Source organism: Oxyura jamaicensis, chromosome 11 (genome assembly GCF_011077185.1).
Source record: "Oxyura jamaicensis isolate SHBP4307 breed ruddy duck chromosome 11, BPBGC_Ojam_1.0, whole genome shotgun sequence".
Lineage (NCBI taxonomy): Eukaryota > Metazoa > Chordata > Aves > Anseriformes > Anatidae > Oxyura > Oxyura jamaicensis.
In genome coordinates this window covers 6,300,989-6,321,649 of record NC_048903.1, presented here as the reverse complement: position 1 = coordinate 6,321,649, position 20,661 = coordinate 6,300,989, and the positions used below count along the sequence as shown (strand labels likewise).

The 20,661-nt window shown below is 36.6% G+C and overlaps 1 protein-coding gene across 1 annotated transcript in view; it reads left to right on the top strand.

Annotated features, from left to right (window-relative positions):
* Positions 1–20,661, top strand: part of ADCY7 (adenylate cyclase 7) — a 57,248-nt gene extending 36,587 nt beyond the window's left edge. The window contains exons 10-28 of the mRNA XM_035336373.1: positions 31–189; positions 3,753–3,885; positions 5,170–5,355; positions 5,471–5,514; positions 6,443–6,523; positions 7,294–7,366; positions 8,130–8,227; positions 9,002–9,086; positions 10,654–10,791; positions 11,995–12,057; positions 12,650–12,688; positions 13,947–14,113; positions 15,311–15,392; positions 15,967–16,122; positions 16,816–16,962; positions 17,384–17,491; positions 18,549–18,663; positions 19,294–19,418; positions 19,515–20,661. Coding sequence (XP_035192264.1) covers positions 31–189; positions 3,753–3,885; positions 5,170–5,355; positions 5,471–5,514; positions 6,443–6,523; positions 7,294–7,366; positions 8,130–8,227; positions 9,002–9,086; positions 10,654–10,791; positions 11,995–12,057; positions 12,650–12,688; positions 13,947–14,113; positions 15,311–15,392; positions 15,967–16,122; positions 16,816–16,962; positions 17,384–17,491; positions 18,549–18,663; positions 19,294–19,418; positions 19,515–19,661 — 2,146 coding nt within the window. The 3' untranslated portion in view covers positions 19,662–20,661. The remainder of the gene's footprint in view (positions 1–30; positions 190–3,752; positions 3,886–5,169; positions 5,356–5,470; positions 5,515–6,442; positions 6,524–7,293; positions 7,367–8,129; positions 8,228–9,001; positions 9,087–10,653; positions 10,792–11,994; positions 12,058–12,649; positions 12,689–13,946; positions 14,114–15,310; positions 15,393–15,966; positions 16,123–16,815; positions 16,963–17,383; positions 17,492–18,548; positions 18,664–19,293; positions 19,419–19,514) is intronic.

Sequence of the window (20,661 nt, the reverse complement as noted above, 5' to 3'; positions counted from 1 at the left end):
ACGTGTTCTAATTCCTTCCTTCTTCTATAGGCAAGTAAGAGAAGCCACAGGTGTGGACATCAACATGAGAGTTGGTATTCATTCTGGGAACGTGCTGTGCGGCGTGATCGGCCTGCGGAAGTGGCAGTACGATGTCTGGTCTCACGACGTTTCCTTAGCAAACCGCATGGAGTCTGCGGGCGTACCTGGGTGAGAACCTTAGCTCTCAGTGCTGGCTCACTCTATCATCACCATTTTAATATTTGTGGCTTATGAGTCTGGAATTTGTAACTGTGCCATAATGCAAATCATCCTAATGGCATGAAGAAAATAGGTCAAATGTGTACTTACTTACCTGAGCAGTAAAATATTAATGCTTTCTGATGGTTACTTTTCAATGAGCTATACAATTGTTTTCTCAGGAAACTGACTACTTCTTGACCTCTCCTTCATTTGAGAAAGTTGTGTGGCTTTAGCAGTGCATTATGTTAACTTGTGTTGTGTACTGTAATTTTAAGTTTAGATAAAGAATAGATGCACTTCTTATGCTGACAAGGCAAAGCAGTGTATTTACCTGATGTTTCTGTTGACGTATAAATCAAGCGGGAACAATTGATATTAGCTCTATATTCAAACACTCCACAAGCCCCAACCCTCAGAAATTAAAATAGACCCTGGTGAGAAGTGGCCAAGCAAGAATTTGGAGCTGTTGACTGTTGTGTATTCTTTCTGCATAGCATTTCTCATGGGCAGAATGAGAAGCAGAATGAGTAGTCCTGGGTGGAAGAACTGAGGCAAAGCAGTAGTGTACCTTGCTGTATATTGCTCAGCGGTGTGGAGGGTTGGGACTGAGGTTGATCTTTTTGCCGTCTTTTTGAAGATCCTTATTTAAAAGGACAAATATAAATGCTTCTAATAGTACTGTGTATGTTCCACATTGAGGAAACTATACCTGTTTTCTGTTTTTGAAGTTGAATCAGAGATTGAATTGATCTAAAAACTTTGTTTTTCTTTTCAGCAGTCTGTACAAAAAAGATAATATTACAGGTTTTCCTTTTTCCATTCCCAAATGACGCTGTAATTTTGCATGTTCTTGGTAGCCTGTGCAAATTAATGCTTACTAATGCAGTGACATTCTGAGGGGTATATGTTTGCCATTAAAAACCATTAAGCATTAAGATACTCATTTCTCTTGGAAAGAGATTTTAAGCAGGGACATTGTATCATCAGTAAGCATCATCTTATTTGCATGCCTTGAACAGGATCTTACCTAAAAGGTGTAACTTTAAAGTGGTTTTCTGCAAAATAGTAAGGGAATATGAGTTCTTTTCTTTCGTTGGTAACAGAAACAGAAAACAAACTAATTGAATCTTAGTTAACAGTTGCAATGCCATCCAGGTTGAGTGTTTTACTGTGATTCTGCATGATGAAACAAGAATATGGAGTTGTAAAATTTCTTTTGTTGGTAAAGCAAACAACATGACTCTGAACGTGGCACGAAAGTTTATTTTTTTAGTCATGTTTAGGACTATGGCCTAACTTTAAAAGTTGGTTATTCCATTATGTTTGTCATGCTTACATTTGATTCTCTCTTCAAGACTGAAGCTCTTTTAGGTTGGCTTGTTGATTGCAAAACATTACAGTTAATCATTTCTGTAGCTATACATGTCTAGCACTTGCTTTTCACATGTTAAAATTAGCTGAAGGAAACCTTCAATTCCTGGAAGACTAAACCTCGCAGGGAAGGAGGAGATTTCTATTTGTTATGTAGCTTCCTCTGTGGAACAGTGATCTGTCTGGGATTCTCCACAGCTTGCAAACCTAGCTAGTTCTGCTCCTTCGGAAGACAGCAGAAATTTTGTCATTGGGAGCAGTTTGAGGGTTTTATTTAAAATAGGAAGTATATATGTTTTGGGCTTCTGTCAATGAAGAAGTTCTGAAGACATTTGAAAGGATGCAGGGAAACTTCTTTTATAAATATATTCTTTCCTTTGACTGAATATCCTCATTCTTTTCTAGACTAAAAAAGATTTGTATTTGTAACAATGTAATATACTGGTAAAGCAGAAAGAACAAGCATAACACCAAAACTAAAAATGCTTTTATGACTATTTCTCTAATGTATATGCCTGAAAGACTGTAGTATGTTATTCTCAGACACATTAGCACAGGGAAATGAGAGTGCATATGTTCGATGTTGTGCACTTACATCAGGTGTCTTGGTGCATGTTAAAACTTGCCTTTGAGAGGCAACTTTAGCAACTTTTGGAGTCCGGTAAGCACCAGTTACTTGAGAAGTTGTCAGCATAGTCATTCAAATAGGAAGACCATACAGTGAGATCTGAAATGTGCTATGATAGTGTGTGACTTTGGGAAGAGGGGAGAGGATTCTTGATAAATTTGGAAAATTATGGATACCGAACAAATGAGATAAGTAGAAAAAACTTACTGCAGTACGTGACTGATTGAATGCTCCTTTAATACAGACATCACCCAGTATGCTTCAGTTCCAATAGGAGGGGAAATGATGATCTAAAGCAGGCTATGAAATTTAAGATTTGAAGGTTTGCCTCTACTACAAAACTTCTTAACTGAGGTATCAATTAGAAAAAACAGTCTTTTGAGACAACTACCAGTAAACAAAACCATGCATCCACTATATTCCAAAACTCTTACCTTCTGCCTCTGAAAGAACTGAAGAATTTTTTGTTCTTCCTTGTGGGAAGCCATAGCCAGTGGTCTCCAAGTCTTGGCTAAATTATCTTCAGGTATCCTCTGCAGGATAAGGAAGTTGAGATGGATGGGACCATGATCTCCTTTCTTTCTGTAGTGCTGTCAGCTTCCATTCTGGAAATGTTCTGCTCCGTGCTGACAGGCTGCAGGAATGGCAGCGCAGCAGTTAACCCCTCAGTGCCAAGGGAAACTGAGAAAAGCAGTGGGAAGATGAACAACTAGAAAGAATATAACAAATGTATTTATATATTTGTTTATATACATATATACACACGTACACTTCTATGAATGTACTGAAGTCTCTTGTTGAGAGATTATGTGGAAAGGTATTACTCATTATTTATATGGAAATACATGATTCAGGATACTGGACTAAAGAGCATCCAAGGGAAAACATGAGTGGATACAGACAAGTGCTAGCTGCTCCCATTAAAAGTCTGTTGCTGTTGTTGCTGTGTTACACTCAAATTGTTTCAGTCAGAAAAGACAGACTTTCAGGATTGTCCTGCTTGTTGACTATAAAAAACCAAAACAATAAGCAAACAAAACAAAAAAACCTTTTCCAACTCTTTTCGATATTTTCTTTGTCAATTTCTCCTCCCCTCCTCATGCGTTTCCTGTGTAAGGCAGTCCTCCCTTGTGCTTTGTATGTGAACTTTCCTTGTGGCTCTTGCTGTCTGAAACAACCTGCCTGCATGTCTGTTTTGTTTGTCATTGAATCTCCCATGATCATATTTCTTCTTGCTTCTTGTATTTCTCTCTGTCTCCTACCGTGTTTATTTCACTTTAATTTTATGCTGCTAGTATCCCAATCTGAAAGTGTTTTTTGGCATATTCATTATGAAAGATGTGCCACAAAAATCTGCAGCAATGGATTGCAAATATTGTTTTAGATACTAGCAGGATTTCGGAGTTGGCTGCCAAAGCACAGAATGGCTGAAAAGCAGAAATGTCAGCAGTAGCCATTGAAATGTAAATGAGATGCTTAATATGACCTTTCTGTAAATGTTTGGGTCTCTTGTTCTTTCTTCCATTCTCAGCCGTGTACACATCACTGAAGCAACGTTAAATCACCTAGGCAAAGCTTATGAAGTAGAAGAAGGAAATGGACACCTTAGAGATCCTTACCTTGAATCCATGAATATCAAAACCTACTTGGTGGTTGATCCAAGGGTACGTGTATGTTTTTGAAGACGTATATTTAAATAAATACATTTTAATTGCATAGCTGTCTGTTTTGCATACATCGTTTTAATTCAGGAACAGAATTAAAACATGGAATGAGTTATCTGAATTGCTTTGATTTGGGACTTTAGATCTGAAAGTATATCCTACTGTTCTGTGAAATGTCTATTAGCTTGAAGGTAATAAGTGTTATATTGAAATCTCTTACATGGCCTGCATAGAGTCAAAATCTATATTGTATTATGTATTTGCTTGAACCGCGTGACTCTCAAATTAAGGTCAAAAGGTGGCATGAAGTAATGAAAGAGTACCTGTACTGTGTAGCCACTTTCAGTTAAAATATTCGCTGTGAAGTATCCTCTGACAATTTCTTCCTCACTGTTTTCGATTAGATTCACCTTATTTTCAAGGAATACAGATATGCTGGTATACAGATAACTGCTGGTTACCTATTTAGGGCCAGATAACTACAAACACATCAGGTATTGCTGGTTTGAATTGGCTTGTGGTTGACAATAAAATATTTTAAAAGAAAGAAGAATGAAGACAAACTCCTTTCCTTCAGGATCTTTATGGGAGTCACTGTTAATTACCAAGAGCTCAAGCTTATCTTAGTTGTATGTTTTATGTATGCCACGGTGCGCATGCACACACACAAACACACATCATATGCACTGCATACCTTCTCAGATTTAAGATCTAATTCTTTAAATGGTCCCTACTCACTTGAAGATACCTATGAAAGGTTAGCATTTAACCAATCCATGACTTATCAGTTTATTCTGTAGTTTTAGCTTCCTTTTAGAAGCTAAAGAGGTACTGCTGTATGAGTACTGCCTGGCTGTTCACCTGCTGCGTAGGGATGTAATCTAAGGCAGAGTATCATTTGTGGGATCTTCTCCTGAGCATTGTTTTGATATGCCCTAGCTCAGAAATTGAATATCTCATGCTTCTGCGCTTGTGCTGACTGCAAGGAAACTGCATCTAAGATCCCAGGATCTCTCGCATCATCACTTATAAACCAGGAAGCTTGAAATTGTTTCACAAGTGAAGGCTTGTAATGGGAGCTCAACCAAATTAATTATGTCATGATTTGCTTTAGCCCAAGTTAATTAAGTGAGACAAAGGAATCAGGTTGGCTGACACATTGCCAATGAATGTTTAGAGTCCTAGTAAGTTGCTAGATTGTTCTTAAACTTAGCTACCCTGAGCTTCATTTGTTTGTAATCTGTATCACTTTCTGTTGTCTAAGTTACTGCATTTTTCTGTTAGTCCAAACAGTGCATATCGAATAATCATCTTCCTAAAACAAAAGTTAACGATGGGCTGAAGATGCGAGCATCTGTTCGGATGACACGTTATTTGGAGTCCTGGGGAGCAGCCAGGCCCTTTGCCCACTTGAACCATAGAGAAAGTGTGAGCAGTGACTCTTCCACTTCACAAGGAAGGAAAAGAAAGGTGAGGGTTTACATAATTATTGTCATCTTAAAATTGTGAACTACTTGAAATCTGATGCTTTTTGAGGCTGAGTTTCTCTTTTTGTAACTTGTTCTTTATTCCTTATTTGGTTTAGGAAATACCTTTGTGTTCCACTGGGCGCCAGAGGACTTCCGACAGGTTTGTTTTTGATGGTGCTTAGCAACTGTTGTGGTTTAGGAAAAAGCCATTCTTTCTTGAAAGAGACAGGACTCACAGATGTATAGCTCTATAAGGCTTTCTCAAGTTTCTTGCAGCAAAACCATTTCTGTTATCCCTTCTTGGTGGAGTCCTTTTTTAAGTCCTGAAAAAGCAACTTCTTTGCTGATTCCCAGCAGTAACCTGTTGGTTTTTGGTAGTGGGATGATCTTGTTGCTCAAGTACTTGAAGAGCACATACTCTTTGTTATATCGTTTACCTCCACTATATGACTTAGGCAAGGGAGAATCCTCTAATTATTTCTAACAGCTCACACACTCCTGGGTTAACCTGTTAATGTTTAAGGGTGCTAATTTTGAGCCTGCCTTTACTCATAGCTAGCCAGTTACACTCAGTTGTTGTTAAAGTGGCTTAAATGTCATTTCCCTCTCTTTATTCCTGGGTTTCTTGTCTTTCTAAGATTCTGAGTACTGACATTTAGATGTAACGAGGATGTTCTGTCTTTTATAGGACTATGAGATAACTGTGTAAGAGGAAGGAGAAGTTAATAGGAATTTCTAGTTTCATCTTTGCTTTCTGATGTTGCCATTATCAGCGTTAGAAAGCATACTTTATAACTGTATCTGATTTCTGTCTTGGAGCTTTGCTTTGTTAATGTTCGTTTGTGCTTGGCATGCATTTGACTTAGGTCTATTTGAAAAAGTACATAATTTATTTTAAAATATTTGCCTGATTTTAAAAGTAGCCAGATGTTATTTTAATGTGTTTTAGGATACCCATATTTATCAAAAAGCTGTTTAAATAAGATAAACAATGTCTGATAATCCCACAGTACATAACTTTTTCTACATATTTAAGGAATTGTATCTATAAGCCATTGTTTCTGAATAGCATTTGTGCTATTTCACAGAAATTCATCTCAAAAGGGAAGGATAGAAGAAGATATTTATGATGAAATGATGTCAACCATCGAGGGACTCAGTTCAACTAAGTATGCAGAATAATTTTCATTCTCAATTTTAAGTCTAAATAGCAAATTTATTTTTTGAAAACATTACCAGGATTTTGTCTTGCTGCTTTTTTTTTTGGTTTTGTTTACTGAAGTTCTCTTTTTGCTTTAGTTTTGCAGTAATAATATCATTATATTCATTATTAGAACAAGAAGCAAATGGTTACTTGAGCTGTTCAATGTGATCTGATATTATGAAATAGCAAAAGTGCTGCTTTATTTCTTAGGGCCCTCTGAAATCATGAGATGAACTGCAGTACAGGGATAGGAAGTCAATATTTGCATTCTGATTATTAAGATAAGATCTATGAGGAAATGGGGTGCAGTTCTGAACAAAACTTATGTATAAAGACATAAATCATAGCAAGGCTGTTAACACTGTTCTTCACATATTCCTAAGAGGTGCCTGGTAATACCTATGGGCAGTGTTTGGAGGCTGTAAGCCATCTCTAACATTTGATGTTGTGTGTTCCTATTTTTAAAACTCAAAAGAAAGTCTGGGATTATATCTTGCATGTAACTAGCAAACACTGCTGTCTGTGGAAGTTTTGGATCTGCCTGTCAACAACATTAAAATTTAGCAGCTCATGTGTCACCCTATGAAACATAAAGACCTTCCAGAGCTGTCAGATGTGTATAAAACCATGGCACCAACACCCTGTGTACTGTAGAGCTGTAACTACAACAATGCTCTTGCAATCTTCCGTGGGCCTGCTGCATACTTCTTGTAACACGTGTCTTTTTGTACGTAGTCCGTGGTGTAGCAAATCTGATGACTTCTATGGATTTTCACTGATATTTGCAGAATCTGGTCTTGAAAAAGAGGTTGGTAAGATCAAAATAATCCTTTTTGATCTTTGTTTTGCACTTCAGAGCAGCATAAGAATATATTTGAAACTGTTTTCATTCCTAAACTGGATTCTAGATATGACTGCACACCCAGAGACACTTTTGATAACTAATGGGAAGCAGATCACATGATTCATTTGAGCTGGTCACTCTTCCTTGACAATGCTACTTGTTACTGCCTAATTAAAGGAGATTGTTTCTGATCTCTGGTTAAATTCTTGCCATAAGGGAGCCAGTAGGATTCTAATCAGCTTTGCTATATAAAGAACTTATTTCAAAAGTAATGAGAATTTAAAATATATATAATGAAAATATTGTTTGTGGTTGCTTCATTGCAAGTATAATACCCTTATTTGTTAGGTATAGAGTATGTTTGCTGTCCTTCGATTCACTGTGCTGTAATGCACCATACATAGTTACTGGTACACACACACAAACACGTGTGTGTATATATATACACTGTGTGTATATCCTTTTTTTTGTAAAATTTTGATCATTTGTATCTGAAGTGCTGATTTACTTACTCCATGGTGGATATCCCTCTAGGTTAGAAATTATCCTTTGGACTGGGCTGCTTGTTCACTGATTTTCTTTTGTTGTCTTTTAGTTCTGTGTACGTTTTGAATAGTACAGTATAGATTTGTGTATATATGTGTAGTCACAAAGATGTAATAGGACTCAAAAAATATCCTGGAATTGTTTTTTATCGTAATCTGATTTGTTATAATCTGTGTTTCAGTATCGCACCATTCCTATTCTAAAACTGAAGAGTTACTTTGCCTGTGCGAGTTTTGTGTTCTTCTGCATTTTCCTGGTACAGATGTTTATAATGCCAAAGTAAGTGTCAGTATTTTAATAATTTATAGTTCAAATTAACCAATGGTTTAAAAGAAAATCATGTGCATGAAACTTCTTGAAGTCTTTTGGAGTTCCTGAGGGTTTATGCTTAAGAAAGATGCCCTTCCTAAGACTAAAAGAGCGCATTCATGTTGTTGGCATAACAGCCCAGATATCAGTATGGAAATGAAATAGAAATATTTCTTAAGTATCATGTATGACTGGATATATACACAGGGAGGTGGTCAGTTGGTTGATAATTACTATTTTATAACAATAGTTGGCTGTAATCTTGCTGAGTGAGGAATAGAAAAATGGGATTAGTTGGCTTAAAAAATAAAAATAAAAAGTGATCAGCAATTTTTTTTTCTTTCTTTTTTTCATAGACCTACAAGGAAGGAACTTTAATTTCTTCTCATATCTCCAAGAAAGCAGATATTTGATGTTTCTGAACTTTATGGGATACTTGCTTTTTTTTTCTTTTTCTTTTTTTTTTTTTTTTTTTTTTTTACAACTATCGCAGTGCAATTTCCATGTGATTTATGCACGGGGGTAATAGTTCAGGCCCTTAGTGATGGGGTGGAATAATTTAAAGTTAGATTGTTGCTCTCTGTTGCATAAATAACTTGTGCTATTTTATGGACATCCAGTGCCATTAGAAAAAAAATCTATTTATAATTTGAGAAATGCTGTTAGCAAATATTAGTCTGACATAGAGTCTGAAAAAGAAATTCATTTAACACTGTTTTGTTTAATGCTTTCTCTTCTGTTTAGAACTGCAAAACTAGGAATCTCCTTTGGTGTTGTTGCAATCATCATTGCACTTATTTTGCTTGTATGCTTTGCTGAGAAATGTATGGTAAGTTTAAAAAAGCAGATGAATATAATTTGACAATTCAGTCTATCTTTCAGGATGATTGATTAAGCTGTTTATTCAATAAGAGTTGCAGAAGCCTGAAACTTTAGGTTGGCAGTAGATTGTATTGCCTGAATGACATCTTTTTAAGTTCTTACTGTAGTTCGGAATGATTTGAGTGCCAGAATAGATGGCTAGGAAGGAAGAGGAAGGTATTAACACTTTTGTGACACAGGGTTGCTTTTATTTTGTGTGTGTGTGTCTGTTTTTTTTTTTTTCCGTGTTTATCCTTAATAGTAATTTTGATTGTAAATCCTGAGGTTTCTATACAGGAAAAAATATTAAAATCTCATGGAGTTTGAATGCAAGGTTAGTTTTCATAATCACTTGTAAAGCCCTATGAAAGCTACAAACATATGAATAATTCATTGACAATGATTTCATAGCTGTTAGAATTTGAAATTCTCCATAATTCACCATTACATCAATTTTTCATTGCATCATTAAACGTCTGCAATTGCTGTTCAAAAATATATAAAACAGCCTGTAGTGACATAGAGTTCAACTGTGCAAAATGAAATAAAGTCCTCCTCTTCTCCAAGAACTGCCTGGAGGCTGGGGGTTGGAGAGGGAAGGGATCTGAGCGTTCCTTACACTCATCAAATCTTCGTTGTGCTAGACCAAGGGTAGGAGTGCATTTTGAAGTTCTGTTGAGATTGTCCCACCATCACCTTGTTGCAGACTGGTGAGGGTGGTCTCCCAGGAAATCTGTCACAGAAAGAGGTGGTCTCTTACAGGGCCAGGTTCAAATTGTGTAAAAGGGAAAGGTAAAAACAGTGCACTCTCTACACTGTAAAATTTTATTACTAATTTAAAAATAGATAACATGCATGGCATTTACATAGAATAATTTTTATTTATATGGATTTTATGTGTGTATGTCTACATATGTATCCATGTGTAGTTTCTACATATGTAAAACACATGGAGAAAAAAAGAAAATCCCAAGATGACAACTGCATCAGGCTTGAGTTTTACACTGGCAGCGTTTGAGTATAGTATCCTTGAACAATGTTTGCAGTCTTCTCAGAGCATATGCTTCACCAAATATATTGTCTCTGAAGCAATAAATGAAGGCTATTAGGATGGCAAGGGGAACTGTCTTTGGTTTTGATTTAGTCATCTGAAACTCTGGTTCCAGTAAAGTATTATAAATCTGAATAAAAAAATACAGTGCAGGCTGTCACTATGTTTTTATTAATATTTAGCACTTTCAATCAGATCATAGTTTGCTATTTTTATAGCAGACATTCAGAAAATGCTATCAGCCAATGATAACACTGACAGGCTTTGAAATCAGAAATCATTATCTCAGTTTCCAAGTCTGGAATTTAAGGCATTAGGCATTAAATCTGAATTACTAGATTCAGAGCTCTAAATTTGGATTCCAGTAATGAGTCTCTTGACTCTCTTGCATAGACAAAAGTATTTTTAAATTTACAAATATTTCTTCACACATACCAAAATGTTGTCCGTGTCATTAAAACTATTTTATTTTATTATTTTACAGAAGCACTGCTCAGAACGGTGGCTTTTTCTGCACCATCTTTGTGCTATCTCAGAAAAGGTGGAAACAATGCCTTTACTTAGGCTTCCTTTAGCAGTCATCACTATAGGTGCCTTGCTGATTATAGCTATCTTTAACTTGGTAAGTAATCACATTATCTTTATTCTGTGAACATGTCGTAGCTTTGAACAACGTTCTGTATTCTTTTTATCAAGTACTTTGCTTTTTGCTTTTTTTCTGATGTCCAATTTCCACCTGAGTTGATTTACCCATGGGTAATGCACCGTGTCATTAAAATAAATAATAAAAAATATTGTGAATATAGTAAAATTGTAAAATAATTCAAAGGAAAAAACCACTAGTTTGTAGAACTAGAAGTTCTTGCAAAAGACTTGAGATCTATGTTTTCATCTCCTCTTCTTGCTTTCCAGATGGCATTGATAATTACCATTGATTATGACCGTCATCACTAAGATGGTCTTCAAGTATTTTACATGGGTTTAAATGTTTGGCTGAAATAGGTTTAAGTGGTTTACTCTGTTATGGTCACGACCTAGGAATAATATAGATGGGGGAGGGAGGTGTATAGCTCAGCTCTCTTTTAAAACCATCGTGGCTAGACTTAGAAGCAAGCAGAATCCATCTTTTAACTTTGAGTATTGTGTTGCACCTGGGGAACACACACATGAAAAACTACCCTTTGGAATTATGTTATGCTTAAGACCATGTTATTTGTGTTGTTTTATTTTGTTTTAAACAAGCTTTATGTGACATCATGTTAACAGTTAAACCTGTCTGATAGCTAGCTACCAAAGGTGATGTTCTTCCTATTCTGTGTTCTCAGTCTGCCGTTCTCCTGATTCCATGGGGAGTTTATTCTGAAAGCTGTACTGTAGCTTTTGTAGGGTTATTTTTCTGCTGGTTTAGATCCTTGAATTGACTCACAGTGGTGTCATGTGAACACCACCAGAGACAGCCCAAAAGAAAACAGGAACAGCGGCTGTGAAACTGGCGGGGGAGACAGTAGAATGATGTCTGTGCCAGTTAGCCCGTAGATTAGATTAGCTGTAATGTGAAACTTCACCCCCAAATAAAAAAGTAAGTAAATACTTGGCAATTTTAACCTTATTGTTACCTTGTGTGTGAATGTATAGTTAAATGAAGCTATAAGGGATATCACGGAGTTCTAACACTTAAGTTGCAGTAGCACTGAAAGACTGTCAAATCAGGACTCACTGTATAGCATGTGGTGAAAAATCTTATAATGAATGACTACCTGCTAACCAGTTTGTATGTTGTTTTGTCTGTTTTTTGTTTTTGTTTTTTTTCTTGCTAACAAATCAGACTACTGTAAACGTCTGTACTGCAAATGTTACTGGATCAAATGACGTGAATGGCACCATCAATGTGAGTAACGTCTTCATTTCTAAGATAAAACGAAATGAGACTCGGATGGTGTGTAGAATATAGATGGATGGCAGTGTTTTGATATCTTTTCATGCTTTTATTCAGACAGAATTCTTAAACCATTGAACACAAAGATTACTACTGCCTAAAGGCAGTTCTAGCAATATTTTCTGTTATTATCCATGACTTTACTGTGCATCTTCTAGGGATTTTCAAAAGTCTCATACTTACTGATAAAGCCAAAGTCGGCTTACTTTGGTTACTCAGCACTTTTGAGAGGTGTTTCCTGGCATTTGTGTCAGGGATAGCTAGATGCAGCACCCGCTAACTGCACAAAAGGATTATTTTTTGGATTTAGTTATTTAGTCCTTTAGCTTCAGAATAGCTTTCTATTTTGAGATTGTTCAAATCTTTGGGATGTTCCTTTGTCACCTGGTCACCCCGTCAGGTGATGAGCATTTTATTGAACAGTGCATAGTAAGGCGTGTGAGGACCCTTTTAACTGAAGTCCTTTTGACAGAAAAGTCGTACATAATGTAATGCAAATTGTACTCATCCAGTAATTTTCTATTCTTGCATGCCTGCAAATCAGTCCTTTGGAAACACAACTGAATACCTCGTTGAGGAAACTGTAAGTAGTGAATACGTTTTATTTTAAAACTCAGATATTTGAATACTACATATATTCTCGATAACTAGCGGGTTCCGTTGCTGTATAAAACAGCTTTTTAGGCATCTGGCAGTATCAAAGTTCTTAAGGAAACTGAGATGTTTCTGCTGTTGTTGCAGTGATGAAGAAAGCATGGCTTCGACATTTTAAACAACAAAAAATATATGCAAAATTGAAAGTAGGTCTAGAACTTTGAGGAAAAGCAGCAGAACAGGGTGGTGATTGTTTGTGAAATGAGAGCTGAATTTGTAGTTGTCCCAGTAAAGTACCTTGGCAGAATGAAAGGGCTTAAACAGCAAACAGACTTGGTCTCTGAGAGGGTTGGCTTTGGGGTTGAAATTGTGTGTTCATTATCTTTTGAAAGTTATACTCAAAGCCATTAGGATGACAAAGTTGGTACAATGCATTGCTATAGGTGGTCTGATTCTGAGTTGCCCCAAAAATTTTTACAGCTTCATTTTCTTCATCAGAAATTTTTGATTAGTCTGAGATCTCCCAGATAAGTGGTAGGTCTGTCAGTGCAGTTATGGGTGAAAAGCTGCTATAAGGTGATCCTGTGTGCATAAAGATAAATAAACTCTTGAGGAGCAGAAGCAGAGGTAATTTCTGATTTGTCTGTAGACTGAAGTATGCTACATCTGTACCTGTGGCAGCAGAGAGCAATCCTGTCTCTGCAACACATTCTGTAGCAACTGACGTCCCGAAAGCTCCCAGCTGCTGGCTGAATGAGGAAGCCAGGCTTGCACTGTGATTTCCTTATGAATTTTTTCATGCCTTCCACTGGATAATGGCTCTAGCTTGATAATGCATCAAGGTTCTCATGAAGAAGGTGTGCCTCAGGTTGGAGAGCCGCTCACAGCTTTACATGTTACAAGCTGGGGAGATGGGAATGTCTAAGTTAGTGCTGGTCTAAGTTAGTCCTGACCTTGAAATAAGTAATTGCTTAAATTACTAGTCTACAGAAAATAAATTCCCAACACTCTGGTACCATTCATATTAATGTAATTCTTTTTGTTTAAATGTTCATCTTTAACAAATTAAATACTAGTAGCTATAAAAAGTGTTAAATTCTGCATTTTAGTACAATTAAAAATAAAGGATTAAGTGGTTATCATTTCTTTTTCTGATGGTCATGAACTTAGAGCATTTTCTATGGCTTGAAAGTTGCATATGCATAAAGTGTGAATAACGCAACTGCATTTGAATTCTTCTTTTACAGTATTACGCTTACTGCTGCATTTTGGGGTTCATTGCTTGCTCAGTATTTCTTCAAATGAGCTTTGAACTCAAGGTTCTCCTCCTGTCCATTGCTGTGACTGTATACCTCATCATTTTCAATGCCTTTATAAACTGTAGGAACTTGAAGGTATCTGCCAACAGTACCAGGTGCAGTATAAAGCTTCTTATTAACAATAATATTCTATGCAAGGTGTTGGATCTTTGTACACTTACTAGAATATTGAAATACCATAATGGCATGAGTCAGACATTATAAACCTTTTTGTAAAGTTAATGACTCAGAAATCTCATTAGACCATAACACCATTTGTACTTATTTATTCACTTGGAAAGGAAAGAGAGTGGAGGTGTGGGATTTTGTTTGTTTGTTTGTTTCCCTGAACAATTCTACCATGTGGCTTTTAAGATATCTGGAAAATTAGCTTGCATTGAAGACTGGAGGAAAGAAGGGGTAGAGTATCAGTCTTGTAGTAGGGTAGATTTTCTTGTAAGTGAAGCCTTGATAAATCTTATTCCTAAGCTGCGTTTGCTGGACGTGCCCAAGAAGATAGTGAACTCCTCATTTGCTTGTGTGATAATTTGAAAAGTAACAGCACCTTACCTGATCTATCTGAAGAAACTACAAGAATGCTTAAATCACATGTGGAAAGCTTTTACTCTTAATTTGCAAGTCTGTTTCCTATATTCTTAGCATATTCTCATAGTTGAAGATTAGGATAAATTTATTTTGCAGAGGCTAGCTGTGAGTTCTCAGTGCTTAAAAAAGCCTACATGAGCTCTTAGTTCAGCCTTGAAATCCCAGATGATTCATATCACAAGAATTTAGTTTGATGCATTAGTGAAAACGAGTAATGTGGTAAGAGACTGATTTTCCTTTGAGATGTGAATGATCTCTCAGATTTCAGTGGAGTTCTGTACAGGTGTGATTTAATGGTTACGTTTGCTTTAGTAATTCAGGTTTTTATTTATTATCAGTTTCCATTCCACAAATAAGAAAGTTTGTTTTCCTATTTCAAGGTTTTACTCACTGTGTTTTTTGTAGGACAGTGTGGGGAGGGAACATCCCATTACAATAGCTACTTAACAAGGCTTCAGCACCATTTTGTCATTGTGTCAGACACAGTTCATGTACAGAACTGAATGATTCTTTCTTCACTATCAGGGTAATCGGGTAATCAGGTAACAAGGCAGCCATTGGCACGAATGAATTGGTAATATGTATGTGCACAAAGACATCCTCTTCTGCTATGCTTTCTGCTCCCCGTCCCACTCGCAAACTAACCCTTAGTCGTGTGGATTTTCTTAAAGGATACAGATGATTTTGTATTGCTTTCTTGTTTTCAGGCTTTTCATTGAAGAGCCAAGGATAATGATTAATATATATCTGGTTCTGTTTTATGTAACCCTAATACTACTTGCAAAACAGGTATGTATATAAAAAGCAATAGGTTAATTCTCTTACTTGCAACAAGTTGATTTAAATACAATGCAAAAGTATCGTTTATTGAAATTGTGCTCTAAATTAATATATATATTTATCTTTTTTCTCTTGTAGATTGTAGATAATGCCAAAAAAATTACTGTGAAAGGGCAGGAATGTTTTGATTTTTTTCAGTAGTATTTATATTACAGAAGTCAGAACTTTTTAGAAATTCCTGCAGTTTGGATCCATTGTGATTATTTGTCCTAAAAGCAGTAATTCAAGATCAAAACCATCACTGTATTAATACTGTGATTGTTGTTGTTGTTATTGTTTTATTAAAATACCACTGCTGTACATACATCTGATGCTACCTGAATGGCATTCATTTGTAGTGACTGCTTCGTATTGTTTGACTTCCATTTTTGAGGCACACAGTTCATAACTGTTTAAGTTAAAAATGTCTTGAAGAAATCTTATGGCTACTATGCTTTTTTTTTTTTAATATATAATTTCACTGATTATATATTTAAGTGAGAAATTATATGGATTTAAGTTATGGTATCGGATTCTTTTGCAGATTGACTATTACTGTCGACTGGATTGTCTGTGGAAGAATAAGTTTAAAAAAGAACATGAACAGTTTGAAACGATGGAGAATGTTAACAGGCTTTTGCTGGAAAATGTACTTCCAGCACATGTCGCTGCCTATTTCATTGGTGAAAAACGAAATGAGGTATGTTAGTCTCTACCATATGAATGACAGTAAATCGGACCAGTGTGACACAGAACATTAGGCCAACAAGCACACAGAACACTGCAATATTTTGCATCTTGTTTGTATCCCAAGAACTTTGTAAACCTAACCTGCTATCCAGACAGGCTCAGAAAGCACAAACTTCTGGTGTCAGTTTCTGAAATCTGTTTTTCAGAACTGGTTGTTCAGCTTTGGGACAGAGTGAATTTGGCAAATATTTAACAACGATTTACTGCTTTCTAAAGGCCATAATTCACTGAAGATAGGCCTTCTTTCTAAAGAAGTTAGTTCAGCAACGGATAGTATCTCTGTGGTAACAACCCTGTGAGAAAAGTTCATCGATAGTGATTTTTCAAAGGCCATTGATTCTGCCAGCATGTTATCAGAATAAGTATTTTGCTGATTTCAAAGCTATGGTAAGTGGGAGAAAACAGGCACTGTCCAGAACAGATAAGAATCTTTGAGATAGGTAAATATCTCAGCAGCTTTTCCTTAGGCAAATCAACTTTGTTAATGTTTTTGATAAAATTAGACACACCAACTGTAAAGATCTGTAGCTGGTTCCAAGGAAAATTGTGATTTGATTACTGTTTGCAAACAATAATCGTAGTTTTGAGTGCCTGTGGTGTAAGTAGACTGCTGACTGTAACTATATTGTTTGTTTTCCTGTAGGACTGGTACCATCAATCTTATGACTGTGTCTGTGTCATGTTTGCATCAGTGCCAGATTTTAAGGTGTTCTATACTGAATGTGATGTCAATAAAGAAGGTCTGGAATGCTTGCGGCTGTTAAATGAAATCATTGCTGATTTTGATGAGGTAATTAAGCTTCTGGCTAAAATGGACTGGATTACGTATTTGCTGCAAAATGTTTCAACAGATCTGTGAGCAGTGGAAGGAGAAAAAAAAGGCTTTTATGCTGAACTAATATTTTGAGTTCAGCCTTGCAATCTTGGAAATAAAATATATTCCATATCTGATTCCATCTAATGGGATCATCTAATTCGTTAGTAGTATGGCTTGAAAGTTGTGAATTTCAGTAGTTGCCTTATTTCTCTTATGAGCTGTTAGAGCAAAAAGATGAAATGAACACTTAGTGCTTTCTTATCTAACATTCATGTGATTGAGTGTTCCTACCAATGCTCAGTGTTTATTGCGGGCAGCGTAGGATTTCTGGTTAAATCACACACTGAAATATTCTATTAAAGTCTCCGTCTCTATTTTCTTTACCTTCAAACAGCTCTTGCTAAAACCTAAATTTAGTGGTGTTGAAAAAATAAAAACTATTGGAAGCACTTATATGGCAGCAGCTGGCCTCAGTGTTACACCAGGCCAAGAGAACAACCAGGTATGTTTTTTTTTTTCTGAAATCTACCTTCAGTGTTGTATGTGTTTTATGAAGCTGTGTGTACGCATGTATGTTTCAAAGTAGCAGAATGAAGCGTGATGGAAAAAAGGAAGTAAATCACCAAAATAACTTTCTGAAATGTGGAAGATCACAGAACTGTTTTGTCTCATTGGATTCACTAGTTTCTAAGCAAGTGTTAAGACTGCATACTTCTTTCATCTCTGAGTACAGCAGCTTAGCATTTCTAGATGCGTAACAGAATAGCCCTGAAGATAAGGAAGAATGGCTGCCAGAGAAAAAGCCATCTTATAATTTGACAGAGAGCTTTAGATAGCTGAGAACTGGCACAAAAGGAGAAGCCTCAAATATCTCATTAGATCTGAATCTGAAACATTCGTAACCCAAAAGAATTAAGACCAGTTTCTGTACTCAGGCTAGCAGGATTGTACGTGACATTAGGATGCATGCAGGTGTTGTGTGTATGTAAAGCATATACATTAAATATGGAACTCTAAATACGGAATTGTAAAATATTGGGAAGGTGTCCAGAGGATGGGGCCGGACTCTTTTCAGTGGTGCCCAGCAACAGGCCAAAGGTAGCAGGCACACACTGAAACACAGGTAGTTCTGGCTGAATATGAGAAAACACTCCTTTACTGTGAGGGTGACAGAGCACTGGAACAGGTTGCCCAGAGAGGTTGTGGAGTCTCTGTCTTTGGAGATAGTAAAAACCCGCCTGGATGCCATCCTGTGCAATGCACACTGTGTGACCCTGCCTGGCGGGGGGTTGGACCAGATGATCTCCAGAGGTACCTTCCAATCTCAGCCATTCTGTGATTCTGTGCAATTCTGTGAATCCAGAAGGAGAGATGTAAATTTATTATGACCAGCCATGCCAATTGAATTTAATCCATTTTAAATACTTGTTGAACTGTGCAATTTCATTGTGTAGCCTCATCCTTATATACTTTATTCGTTAACAGTACTGGTTTTGGATACAAACCAGTCTAATACAATCATCTGTGTTATTTGATCATTATCACATTACAAACTGTAGGATAAGGAGAGACAGCATGCACACATTGGGATTATGGTGGAATATGGAATTGCCCTGATGAGTAAACTGGATGGAATCAACCGACATTCCTTTAACAATTTCCGCTTACGTATTGGTAAGTTCAGTTTGTGAAGAACATGAACTCTGCAGCTCCTTAGAAATTAAAAACGAGGCAGGATGACTGAAGTAAATGGAGCGCTGTGGAGCCCTGCTTAAAACTGAATGCAGTAATTTTATTATTATTAATAGCTAGCTGAAGGTAGTGTTGTCTTGTCTCACTTTTTAAATATGCCAGACTTATAGAAATGCCAGGGATGGGCTTTTCTAATCACTGAAAGGAGCAATAGGAAGACAGCAGCTGGATGAGTTTGGAGAAAATTACAGGTATGGGTGAAGAGGGAGGTAGTCTGTAATTATTAACTGTTGGCTAAAGACAGTACTGTCATTATAGAAATATATATTTCTATATATTTAAAGTAGAAAAGTTTTGCTTTGGCATAAACTCTGCCCTAGCTCATTTTGGACTTCCATTATATAATGACTGAGTGACCTCCCATCTCCTGAAGTTCAGTACTATTATTCATAGAACAGTGATAATACTGCCAGAAAAGTGTAGCGGGGTTAGTGTGGTGTGTTTGTTTGTTTGTTTTTTCTTTCCCTGAAGCTCACAATTTATAGCTAATAATGAAGGTAGGTATCATGTAACCACCTACTTTAGTAACGACACGTGCTTTTATTTATACAGGGATAAATCATGGCCCTGTGATTGCTGGTGTAATTGGTGCTCGGAAACCACAGTATGATATTTGGGGCAACACTGTTAATGTTGCTAGCAGAATGGAGAGTACGGGGGAACTTGGGAAAATCCAGGTACACGTGAGCCTTGAAATGTCTAAGAAATTATAATTGTTTGTTTGAATAATGAGTAGAATTTCACAAGAGTTTTCTAATTCTTTTCACACAAAGGTCACAGAAGAAACAAGTAGAATACTACAGGAGCTGGGATATTCGTGTGAATGTAGGGGACTCATTAATGTCAAAGGCAAGGGAGAACTGAGGACTTACTTTGTTTGCACCGAAACAGCCAAATTCCAAGGTATTGGACTGAACTGAGGCTATAACAAAGTTAATCAAAGTAGACTTCGAACTGCCTCCCTTCTGTGAAGACTTAGAATTTCCCTCCTTATGTAAAGGAGATTATTCAAAACTATATATACTATTCATACTTCTTCTACATCTAAAGATAGGAGAATGTTGTTGTGTTTGTTGTTTTTTGAAAGAAGTTCTGAGAAGTTTGTAGAAGACATGGAACCACCAGTTTGAAAAAGTCTACCTTTTCCCAAAGTTATTTGAGGATTTACCTGGAATTTGCGTGAAGCATTTTCGGTTAGTTCCTTTCCTTCCCTGCACTGAGAGAGTCTAACAGCTCCAGTAACAACCCGCGTGGATGCACTGTAGAACTCCTTACCACCTTAAAACATTCCACTGCTTCATTCTTTGTCACACGTGCACACAGTATTGCATTTGTCACAGACGTACTGAGATGATACTCTGGGCACCGTGTACCCTGCTTTTAATGCTAAACAAACTTCATGACAGAAGACAGCTGAATAACAGAAAGAGAAATGCAAGTAAACTCCAATACATCGTATGATAATTGTGCTGAGCTCCTTTGGTTGTGGAGGGAATTAATTGCAGTTTGGATCCCTTCTTCATTATCTTATCCTCTACAGTAGTACAAACGCTTTTCCTGACCAGCAGCTGTTCAGAAATCTTTAAACTAGTTGAGTGTTTACATTCTAATACATATTGTCCTTTGTATTTCTGTGCTTCTGTAATTAGCATCTGCATGCAGACTCTGTACAGTCACATAGGAGAATGTTCTTTAAAAATTCTGGCTTGAATTTTTTTAAAAAAACAAAACAAAACAAAAAAACTTATCTTGAGGAGCACTGGGCACCTGCATTTATGCTGAATGCTTGGTTAGACAGGCTCTGATAATGGCTCGTATCACTGACATCCAGCTGGAATTCTGCATACTGACTGTATTCTTGAGGGCATTTTTGAATAGTTTGGAAACTGAAAAACAGAACTAATAAAATAGTAACTGTTA